This window comes from Plectropomus leopardus, chromosome 11 (assembly GCF_026936395.1).
Source record: "Plectropomus leopardus strain MGB_pleo_1.0 chromosome 11, ASM2693639v1, whole genome shotgun sequence".
NCBI lineage: Eukaryota > Metazoa > Chordata > Actinopteri > Perciformes > Serranidae > Plectropomus > Plectropomus leopardus.
Genome location: NC_142186.1, coordinates 11,589,489 through 11,611,701, shown reverse-complemented (window position 1 = coordinate 11,611,701; position 22,213 = coordinate 11,589,489). Strand labels below are relative to the sequence as shown.

Sequence of the window (22,213 nt, the reverse complement as noted above, 5' to 3'; positions counted from 1 at the left end):
GCAGATTTAAAGAAAAATGACTTCAATGCCTACGAAATCACACAGGAATTTCTCACCCAACTCCCTCCTGTTAATGTGACTGTATGCTTTGCATGTGGTGTTGGTCTTAATGTGTGGAGCAGTGTTATGTACACTAGATTGATTAGCTTTCTAATAGTTTTTCAGACAAACTTCAAATATTGGTTGGCAAAAAAGAGCATGGCTGCCATCATCATTAAAATCTGCTATGCCCATTAAAGTACCGACCTTCTGAAAGCCTTTGTGTTGACCACTCAGATCACAGTTTAGCCACTTTTAAAACAGATGTAGCCAGTTCCCAGTACGGTGTTGACCCAACTGGAAATCACCACCAGTGAAAACCCCCACCAACACCTGCCAGTCATGCTCACCATGGCTGCAGGTTGGCAAGCCTCCAATCATCCCTTTTTACAACATCTCTGTCTGGAAAGTTCTGATGAGGTGCTAAGTGTCTCATAAAGGGTGAGATAAAACTCCTTAAATCAGGACGTGACTCCTTCCATAGTTCTTTAATAATTTCTTTATCATTTGCCAAGAAATGTGTCCAATTCTGACTCTTGGCACAGATGGACCCAGTTATAATTCTGTGTTTCTAAGCAACTGAACATTCACCTGAACAATTACTACTGAGGCTTTTGGCAATGTTATGCTCTTTAGTCCTCCCTCTCCCCAGCGCAGCAAGAGTTTGGTGAGTAAAATGTCAAGTTTGTTATTTGCTCACTTAATGACTATGGTCAAGTTATTTACCTCCCATTGTTGTTTGCACTACTGGATCCTGTGCTTGTGGTACAGTATAATGTAATTGAAGTGCTCGATGGTGGTCCAATTTGAAGATTTAATAGAGGGACTTCATTTGTTACTTCAGGCTTTTAACCCACTGACACACTCATGCACATAAACAAACACGTGCATGTGTGTGCGCGCGCGCACACACACACACACACACACACACACATGCAGTCGTGTTTTCATCACTTCTGAGAACATTACATTGAATACTTCATAGAATAATCAAAAGGCATTACAGAGGTGAATTTTATGTGTGGCACTTTTCCTTTGTTTTCTATGAGCAAACAAATACAAACACTAAGGAGCTGAAATGAGCTTCACCATCTTTATTCAACCCCTTCTTTTTACAAAGGCTATTATATATCCTTGCAGTTGTGGACTTGACCAGTCTTGCGATAAAATCCTGAGTTGTCTTTGTCTGAGACCAAGACAAGTAAAAATGCAGTCGAGTCTGAGATGAGACTAAGACCTACAAAAAGTGATCTTGAGACACTAGCATAACTGTTACCTAGGTAACCCTGACCCTGACATAACCGTAACCTTAGCCTCACCTTAACCCATCTTCATCATAAAACTGCATCATGAGGACTTGAGTTTTGTTCCCCAAAAAGAAGGCAAGTCCCTGCAATGTGTGTGTGTAAACAGATATACGTCCCCATGTGAGTCATATACACTCACACACACACACACTAAAATGAACGTGTTCAAGTTTATAACAAAATCTATCAATTTTATCACACTATCACTCCAAGAATCCATCACAATGATGTGCTTTCATCTGAGCACCTGTCACCTGTCTCTGGACCCTCATAATGTCTCCATCAACGTCCTGCTGTGTTGCTGGAATCCAGAACCATCTGGCTCAGTTCTCAGATGAACCATCACCAACTTTGAAGTGTGGAGCCTGCCACAGAACTATAAGATAACTCAAAATGAATGTCAGATAAAACCGGTGTATACAGGTCAAACATAACTCTAAACTGATCTGGTCAAACAGAGTGAAAGATTTTTAAGAATTTATAGCCATGTGGAAACATCAGACAGTGGTACCCTGCCCTCAAAAACAGATTTTTGAGGAATATTCACAACAGGTACAGAAGCAAAAGTTTACTGTGCACACCTTTTCTTTTGGGTCATGTGACAGATATGTGACATTTACACAGTAACTAAATAGTTTAATTAAAAAAAAAAAAAACTGCTTTAATACTTTGAAACCTGGAGCAACATCACTTTTCCTAAGCTGCTTTTAGGTGCCATTTACAAGTAATTTAACCTTTTAACCCTGATCTGACTGATTTGATTTATTTTAAAAACATGGGGGAAAGGCAATGAGCAACTTGGTAAGAAATATACAACAAATCACTAGAAATTAGTAGATTTGGAAAATTATCTTTTAAAAGGCTAGGGGAAAATTCCTTGGGGGAAAAAAAGTGAAAAAAGTAGGTAAAAGCTGAATTTATAATTACATATTTAAAATTGTGTTGCAGAATTATTGTAATTTTAAAGCATGTTTTCTAAATCTTGCTTGCCTTGTTTGTTTGTTTTTTAACTAAAGGGTTATTTCTTCTTCTGTTGCTCATTGCCCTTTTTTGGGAAAGAAATAAAGCCAATTTGCTCAGGTTAAAACTGTAACACAATGCATATAGAGAGCATATTCCAAAAGGAATCTTTGTGAAAGACCAGATTCGTGCCAGGATTTATAAATCTGCTTAACATGTGGAAAAACCCTGGGCCACAAAGAATGACCATGTTACACCTTGATTCAAATCAAATCCAAATAAAACAGAGTGGCGGTTTTTGGACTACCGGGGCTGCTCGCTGTTTTATGGCAGATGCTGAATCATTGCATGAGTCTGGCAGGTGGGAGGTAAAAAGCATCAGGGGGAGGAAAACAAGAAGGGTGCAGATTTCAACGGGGGCAGCTGGAAGGAAAATTTGCAAGCAACAAGAAAGATGTTCTGGAAAGCCCCCATGATACAAATTGTACAGATAGTCCAAATCATTCACACACAGGCGTACAAACACACTCACGGGTGTGCAGACACCTACACACACCAACATGCTCCTGCATGCACACGCAGAAGCTTACACAAACACACATTTTATTTATTTAGATTCATAAAACCTCAAAATGTTCAACAAAAGCTACGCAAGAATGAAATAAAAAACAACAGCAACAAACTTTTCATCATGCAATATCCAAACACACAAAGTAAACAAATGAAACCAACTTCCCACCGGCCTCATATTACACACTATAGATTAAAACATGCCATTCACATCAAAGCTTTTTTTTTGTTTTCAGGTGAAAGAATGAGTTTGAGTTTGTTCATGAGGTTGCTCTTTGTCTCATCAACATCTATCACCAGTATATAGAACCAGAATCTACAGAAAACAGAAAAAAAAATATGTGTTTTTGAAGCACGGGATATCCCAGCAACCTGCAGGCAAACAAGCAAGCCCTGAGCCACCAGCAGGGTCTTTTGCGGTCTGCAAATTGTTTATGGTGTTACGGCAGGAAGAGGTAACATAGCAACATTGTTTAAAAACAGTAAGAAAAGAAGAAGAAGAAAAATAAAACAGCATTTCTAGTGGTTTTTTTGAAAAAAAGTTGTGTTTTTCTGTTAATCCGCCCGTAGCAGTTAATTTTATATCAACCAGTTAAAGTGCCTCAAGAATCCTCTCCCTCCTGCATGTTGTTGCTCAGTGGAGAAACTAACGATCTCAAACGCATTTCACAAAACACTTGAATTGGATTTAAGCGTCTCCGCCTTTAAAATTTTATAGACGATTGCAGCTTGAGATGCCCATGATAAATCTGTTTGGAAAGACAACTAAGAGACAACTCAGAGACATTTTACCAGCATTATACTGTAGCTTTCCTTTGCTGCCTTGTAATATAAAACAACGTTGTTAGGGTTCTGGGCAGCTCCTTATGCTACATGGATGAAAGTCAGTGCTGGTCCTGGCCTGCGCCAAGCCAAAAAGCTGTAACAACAAGAACAAGCACTAACTCAAATCTACAGGGTTTATTTGGTTTGAGTTCCACACTGTCAGATACTGGCGAGGTCGTTGTTGGCTGCACAGCACAGCAGAGTGGAAAATGAAGTTACGAAAAGTTCCTCATCCAAGCACTTTTATATGTACTGATTTATCAGATCAGAAAGGCTGAATGGAAAAAATATGATTAAGTTGTCTAAATACTCAAGACAACTTTTTATATAAGCTAGTGATTATGAGGCTATACATTTGGAGGGGATTTAGGGAGCATAAAATATGATTGACTGTGGGAAGATATTTCATTTTATTGTGCAGGCAGTCTGTGATGTAACTCCTGTCTGCATTCAGGATCTTGTTTCTTAGTTCAACATTTTGTCAAATTTGCTTTCTTTCCAAATAAGTGTTTTTCTCTCACCAGGAGCTCTAGATCTTACGAATTAACACATTCTATCTATAATCTGTCTAAAAATTTGGGGACCTAGCAACCATGAAGTCACACATTGGTTTATGGACTCCTGTTTTACAGGTCAAGTTTGGAATTTTTTGGAATTTTTCATCTTAATTATTTGGAGCCAGAAGTGCGCTGATTTGGATGAGACTGTGATATTGTGTCAAGTTTATGCTCATGTGTTTGTATCCAGTTCCTGTTTTATTTTGAAATCTGTTCTCATTGTGTTTAGTGCCACTTTTATTTCCTGAGTTTTCCCACCGTTGTTGATTGCCTCATTTGTTTCACCTGTGTCTTGTTTCACTCACCTGTTAGTAATCAGCCCTTGTGTATTTAAAGCCCAGTGTTTCCCCTGTTCAGTTGCCACATTGTCATTGTGGCCATAGTGTGGTCATGCTCTCCAGCCGTTTCCTTAAGTTTGATTCTCTGGTTTTTGACTCTACTTGAATTTATAGACTTTGTGTCTTGTGTTGACTAATTGTATGCATATGACCCCTGATTTAATAAGTAGAGATCTGGATCTGATAAACTATTGTTGGTGTTTGGTGCTCTTTCCTGACACTGAGTCCCAGTTTCGTACTAAGTCATTACAGAGAGGGTAAAACTGTGCAGGAGCAAGACGTGGATCTAACTAAGAGCCTTAAAACAGAATCCACAGACAGTCTGTCACTCAAAGCAGCCACACCCTGAATTATGCCAAACTTTAAATGTTTAAGTGAATTAGGGTTAAGCTAGCCATCTCAAGCCCATAGCTCCATGACAGATATGAGAGCGGTATTGATTTTCTCATCTAACTTAGACAATAACTGAGCAAACTTTCCAAAATGTTGAACTATTCCTTCAATGTCAAGAGCAAAAACAGAACTTTTTGTGCAATATCTCAAATGTCATCACACACTTCATTGTAAATAAGGCTAAAAACAAAAGAAAAGGTGACAATTAAAATGTGGTTAGACAAAGACAGAGCACACAGAGAAACACAGCCACACATGCAGGTGAGCTGGGTTCAGCCGGTCCACAGCAGGCTCACCTCAGGAAAGACAGGTGTGAGTGTGTTGCTAGCCAGGAGGCTCCCCGCAACTTCTGCCAGTAGTCATAGGGGTGTGATAGTCTCGGCGGGTCCCAGAGGAGAAAACATTAGAGCATCATGCGTGTATCCTGGCCCTGACTAACGCACACCCCCATGGATCACACATTCCACTCAGCTAAACAGCCGTGAGACCTGGCAAAGCCGGTGTAATCGGCAAAGCACATATCTACGCAGCCATGCTCACGGACACACAACTGCCTGTGGCACACACACAGATGCACACATTACCCCCACACCTCAATCAGACCCTCTCAAGAGGCACCGAGGTGCATCACTGAAATTCAAACCCAGCACAGAGCAGCACTCTTCACTGCTGAGAGGCAGAGCAGCTCATCCTGAAAGATGTAATTTCTCAGGGAGAGGGAAGATGTGGGGGGATGCAGGGACCATGCAAAGTGGCCTGGAGGTGGAAGAGATAAAAAGGGGATGTCAGGAATAAAAAAAAAAAGAAAAGGAAGAATGGACATGCGCTGTTACGTTTGCATATTAGAGTGTGAACAAAATAGCCTTATAATACAGGGGGGAGGTTCTACAAATGACTTGATAAATCACCTAAAGCACAGAGGATATTGATATTTCCTTTCTGTGGTGTTCTTCCCGTGTTCAAATATTTCTTTTGGCAGCCCCAGTTTCCTCCCACTTTGCAAATACATAAAATTCTGGTGAGATCAGGGACTCAAATTTGCTCATTAGTGTGAATGTCAGTGTGTTTTTATTTGCTTTAGAACAAATCAGTAACCTGCCCAGGTTGTTTCCAAGCCTTCAATGCAATGAATGCTGGGATTATGCTCCCAGAATCCCTGAACAGGAAGAAATTTATGAATGGATAAAATATGCACTCATGATGCCGACATCCTCACCGGTGTCTTATATTAGGCCCAGTTAGAGACATTAGTGCTTTATGATCCTTGCAAGAGCAAAAGAGGAAATGTGTCACTACTACCATGTTTGCCATGTTGGGTGTGTATATGTGTGTGTTGGGGGTTGTATGTGTGTGTACCCACTTGGCAGTTAAGAGTCATTAAAAAAGGGCGTAAGGGAGCCATCCAGCGGTTTCTTGTCATTAATGAAGACCAGCACCGACGACCGCAGGAACCCACACATACACACAAACACTATAAACAAAAAATAAGGCACATGAGCACACATCCAAATACACCCATTGACTGTTTGTCTTTGGCTTTTGCTCCCTGCTGCTCTATACCACAAACACTTTTTTCCTCCTTCGTCTTTCCGGTCGTATTAAGTGTGATGACCCCATAAACACACATAAATACATGCACACACAGACAAACATGTAATTTTGCAAAATCAACAATGTTTGTGTGGAGTGCTCTGGAGGGCTTTGGGGTCATATGCCAGAAAAATAACAGGAAAACAAGGAGCTGCACAAACCACAAAGAGTGATGTCTGGGGATTTATTTAAAGTAAATGGCTGTTGCTTAGTTTCCTCAAGCTTACTCTATAAATTTTTTATTTAAAAAAACCCTCGCATGATGATCCGGCAGTCAAATATGGTCATTGTGAATAGGCCGTGGATAGGTGAAAGAAGGATGAGGAAGTTGTGTGACAAGCCGTTCAGTCACCCCCTTTACTTCCTGGGCCAACAACCCTCACCACTTCCAGGCGAGTATCTTAAAAGAGGATGTTGTGTGCTCGGAGCTGCTCTGCACTTTCTCAACCACAGCTCTATCACTTCAAAAGCTTAGCCTCTGAACTGTTTGTTTACAAGCTGAACAGCATTGATTGTATGGCAAACAGTCTGTAGGCTGGAGAACAGTACACACAGATCACACAGGAACTCTAGGGGGAATCACTTTGGGAGAGATACTTTTGAACGCTTTCTTTGCTCAAGGCTGTCATCTAGTGGCATTGAATTTAATGATACTGGGAAAAAATGCACCACAGTTGTATTCGACAAATAAAAGCAAAACCTATAATATCAAAATATTAAATCTATCCTCCTCTCTACTCCCTCTTCAGTCCTCATCTTCCTCTCCTTCTTTTCTCTGAGCATGGTTTGAGTTTCACACAGCTGTGTGAGGTGGGACTCCTGTGGTGATTTGTAGCACTATAATGGCTCTAGCTCTGCTGTGCTTCTCCTCCCAGACATTGAGATAACAGCTCTCACCTTACCTCGATCAACAACTGAGGGGCTGCAGAGGGCTTCCCAGAGTGGCTGAGGGCGCTGGGGTGACCTGAGGGCGGGGGCGGCAAACAGTGAAGGGCTGGAGGACTTGCAGGTGTCCAAACCACCCTGGCCACGGACAGGTGCGCTGCACCTGTGCCACATGTGTTCAGTCACTCACACGTGTGTGTGTTCAGCTCTGACACTCCTGAATACCAGCTGTGCACTATGAAGTCTGTCTCTCTCACCTTCACATGCTTACCACCCTGCCTCCTAAAACGCCCACACAGCCTTCACATACAATTTCGCTACAAGACACACGCTTATACATTCCACCAGGTGCCCCACACACGCCTGTGAGAATCAATGTGTTAGCTAGTGTTACAGGTCAATAGGTGTCTTATCACCTGCTATCCATCAGTGGCTAACAGATGTGTGCAGCATCTTTTCATCAGATCTTAAAAGATATACCTCTCCCTCTGACTGCAGGGATCCTCCCTAAGAGTTTAAGAGGGGTGTGTGTTGCCTTTTTCTTCCAGTGGTTAAAGGAAATGTTTAGCTTTTTGGGAAATACACTCATCTGCTTTCTTGCAGAGTCACACAAGAAGATTGATGCTACTTTTATGTTTTTGAATTTGAGGCTACAGCCAGCACCTGGTTAGCTTTGTATGAAACAATAATTGAAATAATTAGTACACTTAATATTGTTTGTTTCATCCCTGCAAAAACCAAAGGGTAAATGGTACATGGTGGACAATATTTAGATATTGTTGTTTTTACACTATTACACTTTTTTTCAAAGCTGTTTCCCCAAGTTTCCATTTTTTATGCTAAATTAAGGTAACTGACTGCTTCATATTAAAGCAGCTGTACGGACATTGAGAGCATATCTATGATCCAGAGTCTGAGCCGGGACTGTCCGTGCACACTCAGTATGGAGGTGGCTGAGCCAGCGGCTAGCAGTTAACAGTGCTTTCAACAGCAACAGTGCTGATGGTGTTAACCATGGGGAACTGGAGGGTGGGTACAACATTTATGTAATGCCATCATCCCAATATCAGCTCCAGCTGCAATTAACCAGCCAGTTTTATAAACACACTGGAACACACACACACACACACACACACACACACACACACACACACACACACATACTCATTTCCCAAAATGTTGTACTATTCCTTGGTGTGTTTTTGTGTTTGCTCCTTGCCCTTTTCGCCTCTGGACAGCAAAAAAAAAAAAGAAAAAAAGAAAAAGAGAAGCCAATAGTGATGTGTGCGCATGTTCTTGTGGTTCAGTCAAAATGAAAATAAATCCATTTTAGCTCTTCAGTGTGAGGACTTTTTTGGAAAATGAAGGCATATTGACTAGTCCTCTTCTTTGAGAAGCTGTTGGAATATTACTTGATTTAACTTAAAGCTTTAAATTAAAGTTATATCTCGGTTGTGTATATGTGTATACGTGTGTGTCTTAAGGTCCTCACTCATCTGATTCAGCAGTCTGAAGGTCACTTTTAGACAGGGGGAGTTTAATCAGGAGCCATTGTTCCAAGACAGCGACCATCTCCTCCTACAGGGAGTTCCCCTTTGAGAAAATGAGAGGTCTGTAGATGACAGAGGAGGAGAGGGCAGAGGTGAGGCGGGTGAGGAGGTGAAGAGGAGGCTGGGCGAACTGGTGGAGGTGAGATGGAGAGTGGTAAAGAAATCGGGGACAAGGAAGAATGGAGGAGGAATTGAGCCTTTGTTGCTGTAAATTCATTTTACACAGAGAATTAAAGATATAGGGATTATGGGGGAAAAAAGCAGGAAAATTGGAGAATGAAGTAAAGACTGACCAAAGCAATGGCTGACTGTTATTTCCAGGTTAGGTTAAAATAATTTCTTTTTACCACGGAATTACACCATTAAACTGCTCTGCTGCAGTAAGCATTCAGCATAATACAAAAACCAGATCTCACAAGTACACACACATATACACACAAACAGAATTTCCACGTCTGGACGGCATTACGTGTTGCAGAGAGGAACCCCCCCATCCTTCCCTAATTATAGTCTGCATCATTGGAGACTGAGGGCTCTTGAGAGCATGGTTTATCACTGTTTTGTGGCACAGCAAACACACATACACACACACACACACACACAGTAATAGAGGAACTGTGTTCAAACATCCATCTTAAACACTGAGGGGTCGTCTGTTGTGGCAAACACTGTACTCATTTACAAGTGACAAGCAAAGAAATGCCAGGAGAGAGGACAGAAGTGATGAGTAAAGAAAGGCTAAGTCTCTAACTGTCTTGTGGAATCATTTGATTTTGGTTGATGATGATGGACAACAAAAGGGCACTGTGGGAACTGTAAACAACACACACCACAAACGATGGCGAGCCGGGTATCATGTGATGGTGCCTGGAACTCTCTCCCTGTGAAGCAGGGCAGACGGGGAAGTGTGGTGGAGAGGCAGAGGCCCAACTGATAAACAGAGTGAAGGGGTAATGTACATAAAGGCCTGCTGCGTCGCTCTCAGGAAATGAATAATGAGCCAGGCTGCATGTAAACTGTGGTTGGAAAACAACAAAAGCTGCTGACTAACTGTAGTGGTGTGCGGCGTGGTGGGGACGCCCTGTCATTTGGGCTCTTGCCTGCACAGGGAGGCCTCACTCGCCTAAACATGCCGCCTTTGTCTGAATAAAGCTGGACCGTGCCTCTAAATGCAGATAGACACTCTGTTTTTACTAGTATTCAGGCTCTGCTACTGAGTGAAAAGGTAAAAATAACAACAGAATATGAAAATCCAAACAGTCATATAAAAGTCAGTCCAGGTCAGTCTGGTACAAAAAAGGTTGTTGTTATTGTATAACAACCACATTAACAGCAATGATATGCATTGCAGTTATATTTCAGTATATAAAAGATTTTAGATACTGAATACTGAAAACTTGTGTCTGCCAAGTGGCTTTGGCAGACACATTAGGTTTTAAAAACTGTTCTAAAGACAAGTTTAGGATCCATTGTTGTAAGAGCTTAACATACAGCCTATTAGTGACTAAAAGTCAGGATATATTTTCAGTTGGTCACTCCTCCATCCAAAATGACCACTGGTGTACCTCTTTAACATTTTAGACAATATTCCTATTTAAAGGGGACCAGACATGTTAAGCTGAATGATCTGAAAACCAAAATTACAGGTTTTCCGGATGTTAGCATGTTACTACATGTAGCAGTGTTGGCTCTGTAATGGCACCACTTGCAGCAGTGAGCCTGGAGCAGATGATCATATAAAGAAATCCCTCATGAGCTCAGATCAGTGTGTCTCAAAAGTGGAAAAAAATCGTAGGAAACACAATGGTCTGAAGCATTTTTGTTCAAATTTTTACTTTTACTTATAATTTGAAACTTTGGACATTTTTATTATAAACACACAACATTTTAACATTATGTATAAACATAAAATAAAGCATTATAGGTCCCCTTTAAAAGTTATTTGTAAAATATTTAAAGCTGCATTTACCATTGATGCAGTCAACTGTCCTGGTGTAGTAACTGTCATTTGGTTTTAATAGTCAGAACTCAGTAGAGGACAGTTGTATTTTATCCTTTTATTTGCAAAGCAATAAGCACTGGCATACAAATAATCATAATTAAAATAGTGAGAAAGATTTTAGAAATTTAAACTATAACAAATAAGCGTTAACATTGTTCCCTCGTTAAATCCACTGACAAACACATTATGACTTTTGTGTCCAGTTGTTTTCTCTCTTTTATAAAGAAAATCACTTCATTTGGAGGCAGTTCATTCCTTCACTCTCCACTGACATCAGTTTTGTTGTCCTCTTTGCTGCACCTCTTGTTTAGTCCACTGAAATACTTCTCTCTGAAGGCGTTGTGTCCCTGGTAGGGGCTGAAGCGTGGGTCTGTTAGATGAGCCAGGCTGTCTAATTCCTTTAAAGAAACAAATGTAGAGTTTATTGTACTAAACTGCCAAAAAGTACAGCCTGTTTTCCCCTATTATTAAAACACAGAACTTCTTACATTTAGCCACATTTTACATATTTGAATACATGTACTTATGTTTACCCATTAACTTTTTGTTTAAAAAAACAAGATTTTATCCAGTTTATGGATACATCTTGCTATTCAAATGTATAGCTTGTTAAAGAATGTTATGGGGAAAAATAAAGGAAATAAAAATAAACCTGGATAACAAGCAGCTGCTAGCTATGCTTCTTAAAGTAACATGAGACTAAAAATTTAATCACACTGTATTAATACAAAAGTAATATGGATGTTAAAGATGAAACAGCTCTTCCTTTTTCCAGTCAAAGCAGCAACTCCCACTACATGTCAGTATAATAATTTGCATCAAAAGGTTTGCATGTAGGAACAGGACTGAGCTCAGGTATATTCTCAGTGTATATGAACTGTTATGAATCCCTTCAGTTAAACAGTTTGTCTTGGCTGTAAGGTAGCAATGGAGGGATGAAGGGAGGAAGAGAGATGCTGGGAAGAGGAATAATGAGGTGAGTCGAGTTGGAAGTGATGACTCCGATGCTGGGCCTGTAATTTGTCAGGAACACCTCTCTTTTGCTCGCTGATGCTGCCAAGCAACCTGGAAACAGTTTCCATGACCACTTGTAGGGAAAACTCTGGGTAACAAGACTGACAACATAACCATGACCCCCAAATTAATAAGGACACAGAGACATAACTACAAACAACTGAAAACAGTGGAAATAACCACTCCGTCTCTGCCAACAGTCATACAGGTGGAGGGTTACGTACATTTAGTGCTACACTTGGTAAACAAGTATTTTATGGCTACAAATCACATTTTGTCACACCACATAAATAAGAAAATGTAGATTTTAGAGATTTTTTTTACTGCATTGGTTTAACAGGAAACGTTTACAGACATTAGACTGGCCCCATTCTTGCTAAAATGCAGAAACAGTGTTAACACATGCACACGGATCATAGGCATACGAACACATTGAGGTGTTCACACACACACTGAGCTGTGAACCCTGACGAACGAGTGCAGATAGGTGCAGATTGAGGCCTATTTGGAGAGCAAAAACTCAACGTGAGATAGATACCAGTCAGATAAGATCAAACAGCTGTGTGTTTGTGTGTGCGTGTCATACAGGGCCCTTTATGGGAGCAATTTGAGGTTTTGAAGTGGAATGGATGTCAGATCCAAAGATGGATTGTTTTCCATACGATGTGTGATTAAACCATTTAGAGTTCCAGTATAAAAGAAATGAGCCAATCACAGCCAGATGGTGAGGATTTACCCCAGACATACAAAGAGACACCACCACTTCCATTAGGATGACATGTAAAAAACATACACATATGCTACATACATGTAAATGACATATACTTATGTGGTTACATATACAAACAATCCTATGAACTACACATAAAAAACAAAAACATGAAAGGACAGGCGGGCACACACATGCTCTCATTTTACATAAACTAAGTCATGTATGTGTTGCTGTTCATGCTCACACATATAAAAACAGTAAACAAATTCTGCAGCACACAGGTTGGCACTGTGCAGATGTGTTATTATTTTAACTTCGATACAGGACTTAGAACAATATATAGAAGAAGTCGTGCTTCTAGTCAAAGGATGAGTAAAATTAGATTATACGGTCAACTTTGCAGGCATACACACACGACTGGAAAAATGTGTGTTTTAAATTCTGTGAAATAGCTTGTTTTTCCTGCACATTAACCAAACATCAATGCTAGTTTACATGTGTGTAACTGTGCAAACAGAACAGTGACCTGTAGGAAAATAAACAGTTATGAAAACAAAAATGTCACAAAGAAGTGCACAATGTTCATTGATGAAACACAGATTTACAAAAGAAAATTAATTTAAAAAATCAAAGGAGCTGTATATGACATTCAGTGCATTAATATTGCAATAAATCACTTTTTTGCTATGTAAAGATATAGTGGAGTAATGGTTCTGAGCAGTAGCTGTGTTGTAATCTGAGCTTTTCTGTTTGTTCTTGTAGGCTTAGGGTTAGTGTTAGTGTTAGTTACATGTGCGTGTCAGTGCATGTGTGTGCCCTACTGGCTAGCTCATCACCCCCACTAATTTACTGCGCTCATATGGCGCTTACCACTGATATTGGGACTCAGGGTTTGTGTCGACAACTATTAAAACAACTCCCGCCACAAATAGATTTTCTATTTTTGGAGCTGGACCAATTATTAGGAATGCCTAAAAAAAAAAATATATATATATATACATACATATATATATATACATATATATATATATATATATATATATACCGCTTGGTTATTGATTTATCAACACTCTCGGAGCGCAGAGCGTACCCTGGGCACAGATGGAGCAGAAAAATGTCAGCTGCATTGAAATTGAAACTGAACCATTTAATGCAAACACATTCATAAGCATATACACACACCTCAGGATTCTTGATCTTCTCCATGGTGATCAGGCGTCGTGATGTGTGGCTGGAGAGTGTCTGCTCACAGTTACTGATGAGCCGCAGACACGGGTGAAGAGGTATCATCTCCTCACAGTACCTGAAAAGGGGAGACACACACATATCATGTCACAGTTACCTCCAAAAAAAAATAAGGAGTAGAGAATCAGAAAAACAGAGGTCGACCAATTTCAGTTACACCTAAAGAACTAAATGAGAGCAATGCTTGAGGCCCTTGTGAAAACAATGCACTTCCTATTCTGTCTGGAGGCCGCAAAGAGACTGCTGGGACACAGACAGAGGCTAATCCTGTCAAAATTACTACCTACCGTTTGCCAAGTCTCTTTGCCACGCACTCTAATATCTTTCCTTTCCCACTCTATGCCTCTTTATGTTTCTATCTAAACAATCGAATCACTAAACATTCGACTGGTGTAGTGTAACCACAGCTGGTAAAGTGAAGGTAGCTCATTTTGTGTAAAATGAAGGTGGAAAAATTGACTGTGAACTGACAGGTTGACTGCTGGCTCTGTCATCACCAGCCAGGCCAGGTTAGGGCCTATTAACAGCAGATGATGTATGTGTTTGCATATTTGTGTCAGTAGCACTTTCTCCTAACCACCGTCACAGTAGTAACGCTCCCAACTCAAAGCCAGATTTGCAAGTCACTGTTTGTCTGTTGCCATGGCCACATGCGGAACTGAGCGGCAACTGGATGTTTGGTCGCCAGGGTGACTAACAGTGATGCGGTCAGGTGATAATTCTCTGCTGCCAATCAGAAGAGGCCGACCGGTTGAGGTAGTGTTAAAGTCCAAGTGAAGCAGGGGTTGTCTTTAGACTTAAGTGCTTCTTTTTTTTTGTACACTTCCACAATAATTGCTACTGCTCACAGGGTAAACAGTATCAGTACTATGATAATTGATTATCATAGTACTGATACTGTTTACTGAGAGAAAAAATAACATAAAAAATAAAAACTTTCAAAAAAAAAAGACAATAAGTAATCCTGAAAGGAATTATAAGATAGATGACAAGAGCAAAATATTTGAAACTTAACCTTTCATTCTGCTGGGACTAAAAGTTTGCTTTCACTTGCAGCAGCAGCTCCTCTCATCCATCTATTTAATCTTATCAGCTCTGAACATATTCAGTAAATTAATTATCTACCCTGCAAGTCACAAACTTCTGCGGAGGAAAAGAAGAACTCATGGGGAGCTTTGCCTGAGCTGCATTCAAAGACTCGCAAAAAACTCCAAATTTAGACAGGGGACCCAATAGCCACCCCACTATTGCAAACATACTTATTATATTATATCTAATTTCTGCCAATAGATGCCCTAAACCTCACACACTGGACCATTTCAACTGTAAAAATAACATTGGTGTAGGGGGAATGCAATTTTATAGGAAACACAATTATATGACTGTATAACTGCATTTCCAAAAAATATGATTTGAAATGCATCAAGTAAATTCCTAATCATATTATTTGTCCTGTAATATTTCAAAATCCATCCAATTTATGCTCTCAATTTTGCATCTTGCAAAATCTGATGCTAAAGCAGAAGACAGTGGCCTCTAGCTGAAGTGTCAGTACAACTAAATGTGAGATTGTGCAAAGATTTATGCTGAAGTAAAAAACCGTGACCTTAAAATGAAAACATGGTTCACTTATACTCCATCAGTGACACATGTATCACCTTACTCCTGACAATAAAGCCCCTTTATTTCTTCTCTTCACGTGTTTATGTTGTAATTACATGTAATGGCTGTGATGACTGATATACCATCATCTGTCTAGATACTTTTTCCTCCTTCATTTATTTTTAAGGGGAGAAAGGGAAGAGAGTTTAAGGGGTCTGACCTGGTCTAGATGCTGTCTTTTGCTGACAGGACTTTGTGTCACCTGTCATCACACACACACACAACCTCCTCATTTTCATGAAGCAGGCGGACACACACAATCCTCACTGTTTCTATCACAGTTGTGGAGGCAGATACACACATATGTGGGGGTGACAGAAACACGATATCTCCCCTGTAGAGCCCCAGATTAGGCCCAGGAGACAGGCTACGTCTGTGCTTACACACACAGACACACCTGTGATTTTACACAGATGCACACACACACACACACACACACACACACACACACACACAGGTCAGACTGTAGAGACAGATAGTTCACATATCTGACTCGCCTGACCTCGGACGTTTATTTTGGCACGGTGCTCTGACAAGCACAGAGTCAAGCGTGGTAGATGAGTAGCAAAGACAAATGTGTGAACATGATGATACATATGTATGCATGGGCTCATAAGAAAGACCACACACATTTATGCATATGTATGGGGACACACACACACACACACACACACACACACACACACACACATACACAAAGACAAACAGACATGAACATGAGCAAAAGTCTGCAAGCTGTTTGTACAACACGTTCACATACACACATACTAACAACCAGAGGATGCAGGATTATCTCGTCTCCTTCTCGATCTTATAATTAGTGGCCTAAAGGAGTGCCCTGTGGGGTTTTTCTCCCCCAAACGTCTGTTGCTGCTGCCGTCTGTTGTGGTTCATACATTTACCGTCAAACACCTGCACTTGGAGTCAGCACTTCACTTTCCGCTAGCGCACGGAATATTTAACAATGCACAACTTTGTTTCAGAGGAGCCGTCTTATAGAGCCAACATATAAAGCAGCTGTCAGTTGTGGTTGACTGTGATCCAGCTGTTTGGGCGGGAAAACTTCAACACACCTGTATACTACTCTGTATAAACACCGTCATTCACACAGGTGGTTACACACGCAGGACGATGTTTTATGGGAGCGGGAATGGAATAGTGTTACAGGGAAATGCTGGAAAGCGGAAAAGTGTGGTAGAAAAGTCCTTTGTGTGCCAGTCGACTTAACTCAAACTGAAAGAGCTACAAACACACCCCTGGGTTTTAAAAAGCATTTAGCAGCTTGTTAACTAATTTGTTTTTCATCAGCTGATTAATAAACAGACTTTCACTAGTCTGTGTTACATTAACACTTCACACAATTTATTTACAAAGCCAAATTTCATTAAATATGCTGTAATTAGATTTTATAAAATGTAATCATGTTTACATAATAATCCTTTACTTCATACTGTTTCGCTAGTTGGGGAATTAATAAGGTCAACAATAAATTTAAAAGTTTTAGGTTGTGCTCAAGCAAAGCCTGTATTGTGCAGTTCTGGTTTATGGTTTGAGCCTGCCCCCTACTGATACAATTTATTATTTAGAGAAAAGCGCCAGCAGGAGGAGTTCCCAATCTAAGCTTATGAGGACAAAGTACAAGTCAAATGTAGTATCAAAATAAGAATCTCAGTTCACCAAAGCTTGTTTTTAAATAAATCAGGTCACAGACCATGTTTGACAGCTCAAGTAGCAGAAATCTGTTTCAGCTTTTAAGTGCTGGATGTTACTATGAGAGGCTCTTGAATAAAATCAAATCTGTATACTCACTCTGGTCTGTAGACAGGCAGCCAATAGACCAGCCTCCCACCCAAAACCAGGTGGTGGGCAGAGAAGTTTAACAGATCTGTGAAGATGTCACTCAGGTGGTACGCCTGAGAGACAGGGACGTGAGACTCTGCATAACTGCAAAAATCAAATAAACACACACAGACTGAGAGCACAGCAACAAAACAAAGCATTTAAAATTATTTTCTTCAGCATTCACAGTTTTCAAGTTCACCTACTTGGGAAAAGTTACCAAGGACAGTAAACCTACAACTGAAAATGAAGCCTAGGAAAAGTCTAACAGTAAGTGAAAGAGTTACAGCAGCTTTTCATTCCAACCAAAGACTCCACAATCCTTTAAGGAGAGGGGAAGAACTCAACAGTGAAATACGCTGCTGAGGGAAATGGTTTGAATGAACACCAGCAGGCTGCCAAGGCTACACCTGCTCCAGAGTCAAACACGGCATAAAGGAGCCACAAAAACCAAGAATGATAACGATGTGAGAATCCACACTGATGAATGACAACTTTTTTGTAAACAGTGGCCCCAGACATGCACTGTGCATTTGAACTGTGCCGCCCTGTAAATTCAGACAGATTTTGATTGGCGGTCAGTGATTCTATTTTTCATCACATCCCTGTGAAAGTGATCATAAGGATATTGTTTGTTAGTGTCGTTTTTGGTTTAATAGAAGTGCGGACTCTGACATTCACTTGAGTTGGAAAAACTTTTAAAACTTCATATTTTTAGCTCATGTTGTCATTTTTTAGAAACCTGAATACTGCATAGCTCCTTGAGATGAACCATCTCACTTTTTCTGGGTGTGGAAGGCCCTTTACTTTTGCTAGCAACTGATATTTCATACCTCACAATCAATTTTGTCATTGAGTCATAGAGTATCAGGTGAACTCACATGCCATCAGGGAGTTTAGCAATGTCTTTGTGGGAGCCTGTTCTCCTTGTGGACTCACGGATACCGTATGGAGCTGACAACGGAAGGATCACAAGGGAATCACAAACAAGACAAATTTAAGACAACACTGATTCCATTATGAGAGGAATGCACAAATGTAGCTGGAGTGCTTGCTTGCTGCAATAATGCATCAGTAAACATTTTAATAAGTTTACAGCAGGAATTAATAAAGAAGCTTTAGACACATTTATCACAATCTTTCACACTAAGTAAGCGTTACCAGTGGTGTGTTAATAATAAACTAAGGGCTTACGATCAGTGATGATGGCATCAAACAGAGCAGCCTCCCTCCACACAGGCTTGGATGCGTCAGACACCATTACATCTACATACATCTTCTCTGTTCCATACTGCCGCAGGTTGGCTTTGATATTCTCATCAGGTCCTCGCCACTTCTGGTTTTTACGGCTCGAACGACCTGAAAGACAGGGACACTTTGAGGTGATTTGGATAGGATCTGAAATTCAGAGGGGTCAGAAAAGGCTCCTGTAACTGTTGGCTCTGATTCTAAAAATGACCTAAAACATAATTGCAAGCTTGAATTAAAACATAACTCAAGCATTAGATAAACCTACAATCCCATAATATAAAAGGCCACAGGCTCTGATTGGACAAAACTCACCTCTGCCATGAATAGTGTTGTAGTCAATATCTGTCCCACAGACGTAGGCTCTAAAATGAGAACATGCTACCAAAAGACTCCCTAAAAACAGATCAAGAGACAAAGATTTTAAACCACTTATTGACACTGATGTCTCCGAGTCTGTGACTGTCTAAAGCTATGTATGCGACTGAGAGTGAGTGAAAGGGTTATCTCACCTGTGCCAACAAACGGGTCAAAGACGAGGTCATCCTCTTTGACCCTAGCGTGGTTGGCCATAATAAATGAGAGCCCAGCATCCATACTGGTGTTCCCTATGAAGTGTCTGTTCTTCACACTGTGGGAGCGAATCAGTTCACGCTGTCCATCCGCTATCTGGTGCAGGAGTGTGTAAAGATGGAACGTGTTCAGTTGCAGTTCACTACTTATTGTCAAATATAAATAAACACTCCAACGTATCTCACCCATCGGCCGAAATACATGTAGTATGGATGCTCAGGGATGTCGTTGGGGTCTGTGCCGTAATCCTCCAACAAACAGAAGATGTGCTGAGGGCTCTTCAGGCTTACTGTTCCCTCAAATGGAAGATACTCCATAGCCTGCCAAGATAATAAAAAACATTCTGCACATATATACAGGCATTCAAAGATGCACACTCACCGTGCAAATGCACTCATTCATGTATTTCCACTCACATCGATCCTTTTGATCCTGTCTGCAAACTCCAGAGTCTTGTTGAAAGTGTAGACATTGATTCTGTAAGTTGAGTCTTTGTGCATGAATGGCAACTGAAGGGGAATGTGAAGCAATAGCACAAACAGAAATTTAAGATATCCGCTCACAATCTGTATGTTTCATAAAAAAGTTTTCACGATGTTTCAAGGACTGCTGCGTCTAACACAATAAGCCGCAGCATTACAAACCATGTTCTCTGATGGGTATTTCAGGAGGGATGCTCTGAGCTCACTGTGTGTCTGTCCGTGGCCCCACAGCTCAAAGGCAGACCTGCAAGGATAATGTGACATGAACTACAGCTTAATCTCAGCCACTATAGTAAAGAAAATACTGCCAAGATAACAAGGCACAGATTAAGATGGATGGCAATATGTGTAGCATGCTCAGGTCATTCCATCACTGAAAGTGTAGGCTAAACACTTCCCACAAAGTTACAAAGACTTACTTTGCGCAAACAGATCTGGTCATAATGCCGTGCACATCCTCCTCGGACAAACCATTCAGACACCAGAAAGGAGACTAGAGAGAAGAGGCATGAAAAAAGAGTGGGTGTGGGGAAAAGGAGTCTACTGGACAAAAACTTTATAATCATCATAGCCAATCAATTAATTAGAATCTGACAAGAAAAGGAGAAAAATGAAAATAAGACCTTGCGACTTGCAAACCTTTTCTCTGAAGTTTCCACTAGGGTGGAAAGGTTTTCCTCTGAGAGCCAATAAGGCCTTAATCTCCTGCAAGAATTAGTATATAAATTACAAATAATGACATATACACTACAATTTATTAGAAAACAATACAGACAGAGGCAGATTAAAAGCATATCATAGCAATTTCATATTCCCCTCTCATAATGTCGGTGCAGTTAAGTGAGACACATTAAAGGAAGAGCGGTCAGATTTGTTACAGCAGTGGCTGAAATAAATATCCAGAGTTTTATTGACTGGCATGGGTCAACCTTAAAAAAAAGTGAGATCACACAACATGATAGACCCTCCCTGTGTGGTAAATACTCTCTTTTAAATTCAAAACCATCAGTTCATATTACAGACTATTTTACAGATTTTAGAGGCCATGCAGCTGTCTTCACAGACTTAGTGGTATTCCAAGTGAAAAATAAACCTCATGTGTAAAATCAGTGAAATGCCCCTTTAAAGATCCCCATGGGAATAAGATATCACAGGAGCACAGTAGAGTATACAGATTGTTACAAGTGAAGTCATCACCAAAACTGAACATGATTCTGCTTATTAACACGTGTGTATTACTCCAGTTAAAGTCTATGATGTAAACATAATGTTTACATATAGTTTATAGTCAATGGTCCATTTGTGCAAACACGCATATTGGATTTATTCACATAGTTTGATTTACAGATGAGCAATGACAACGTGACTTAAAAGAAGATAAAGATTATGTCAGTGTAAACTACCACTTTATTATCATGTCGATTGAGTTCAGAGAGAGAGACGGAGAGAGAGAGAATATATATAGTATATATAGTTTGAATGTCATTATTGATTTTTTCCTTGTAATTATTTATATCATCATTTAATTGTATCTGAGGCTTTGGCAATATTGTTTTACAAACATTCATGCCAATAAAGCAAATTGAATTAAATTCAATTGAGAGAGAGAGAGAGAGAGAGAGAGAGAGAGAGAGAGATTAGCTGCTAATGTGTTATTATCATGTAATAAAACTTCGAAATATTCACACATGAAACCAAAGCTAATATTAAATCAGATCACACCGTTTTGACAGTTTGAATTAGCATGTAGCTAACGCCACACACCAAGAGAGGGGGTCTCTTCGTCTCTTCTGCCAAACCCTGCTCTTTTCACTAAGAATTAAACTTAAACTTTCACAATAAAAAAAAGACATAAAACTGAGATAGTTTACAAAGGTTACCGGTAATCTGAAGTCCAGATTATCTTGGGCAAGATGTAACAGATACTGGAGGCATGATCGGCTGGTGGACGCCGCCATGTTTATTGCCCAATCAAAATACGTCCGGCTCGAAACCGGGCTGAGACACAATGTACCGCTGGGGGACAAATTTACCGTAAATGGAAAAGAATGATGTCTTCTCGTATGTTTCATCTTAAAATGTTTTGGGTTTTTTGCCTAAAATTTAACTGTGCAATATTTTTTTCCTTTTTTGTGTGTGCATTTTGATACATATAACCATATATAGCCAGAATTCCAACAAGCTGATGTTATTTTGAGATTTTAAATATAATGTGCTGACCTTATCAAAGTGATAAACTATCAAACTAATTTGTTTGTTTTTACCAAAACAATATCATGTCGGCTATTAGCATTATTTTTTATCATCAGTAGCTCACTCTTCTGCGTTTAGGTCCGAGAATAAACTCCTCACCACTCCAGGCTGTAATCTGCTTTACTTCAGAGGCGCCTTGTCACCCCGCCCTCTCTGAACGTTGATTGGC

General features: G+C 40.2%; 1 protein-coding gene across 1 annotated transcript; it reads right to left on the bottom strand.

Moving 5' to 3' along the window:
* Positions 1-11,056: 11,056 nt before the first annotated feature.
* Positions 11,057-21,788, bottom strand: trmt11 (tRNA methyltransferase 11). Its single transcript, XM_042490078.2, has 13 exons — positions 21,672-21,788; positions 20,431-20,496; positions 20,211-20,284; positions 19,954-20,035; positions 19,726-19,818; positions 19,495-19,629; positions 19,249-19,405; positions 19,052-19,132; positions 18,683-18,847; positions 18,370-18,442; positions 17,459-17,593; positions 13,925-14,045; positions 11,057-11,414 (listed from the first exon to the last, which is right to left on the bottom strand). The coding sequence occupies exons 1-13, from the start codon at positions 21,747-21,749 to the stop codon at positions 11,274-11,276; spliced, it is 1,401 nt and encodes a 466-aa protein (XP_042346012.2). The 5' UTR covers positions 21,750-21,788; the 3' UTR covers positions 11,057-11,273.
* Positions 21,789-22,213: the final 425 nt, after the last annotated feature.

What these genes read in the sequence shown, in the direction of transcription:
- trmt11 (XM_042490078.2), bottom strand. Translation starts at nt 21,749, where the DNA reads ATGGCGGCGTCCACCAGCCGATCATGCCTCCAGTATCTGTTACATCTT. An exon ending in CAACACTATTCATGGCAGAG is followed by an intron (nt 18,848 to 19,051) that starts GTGAGTTTTGTC and finishes CCTGTCTTTCAG; the next exon opens with GTCGTTCGAGCCGTAAAAAC. An exon ending in TGATGCCATCATCACTGATC is followed by an intron (nt 18,443 to 18,682) that starts GTAAGCCCTTAG and finishes TTCCGTTGTCAG; the next exon opens with CTCCATACGGTATCCGTGAG.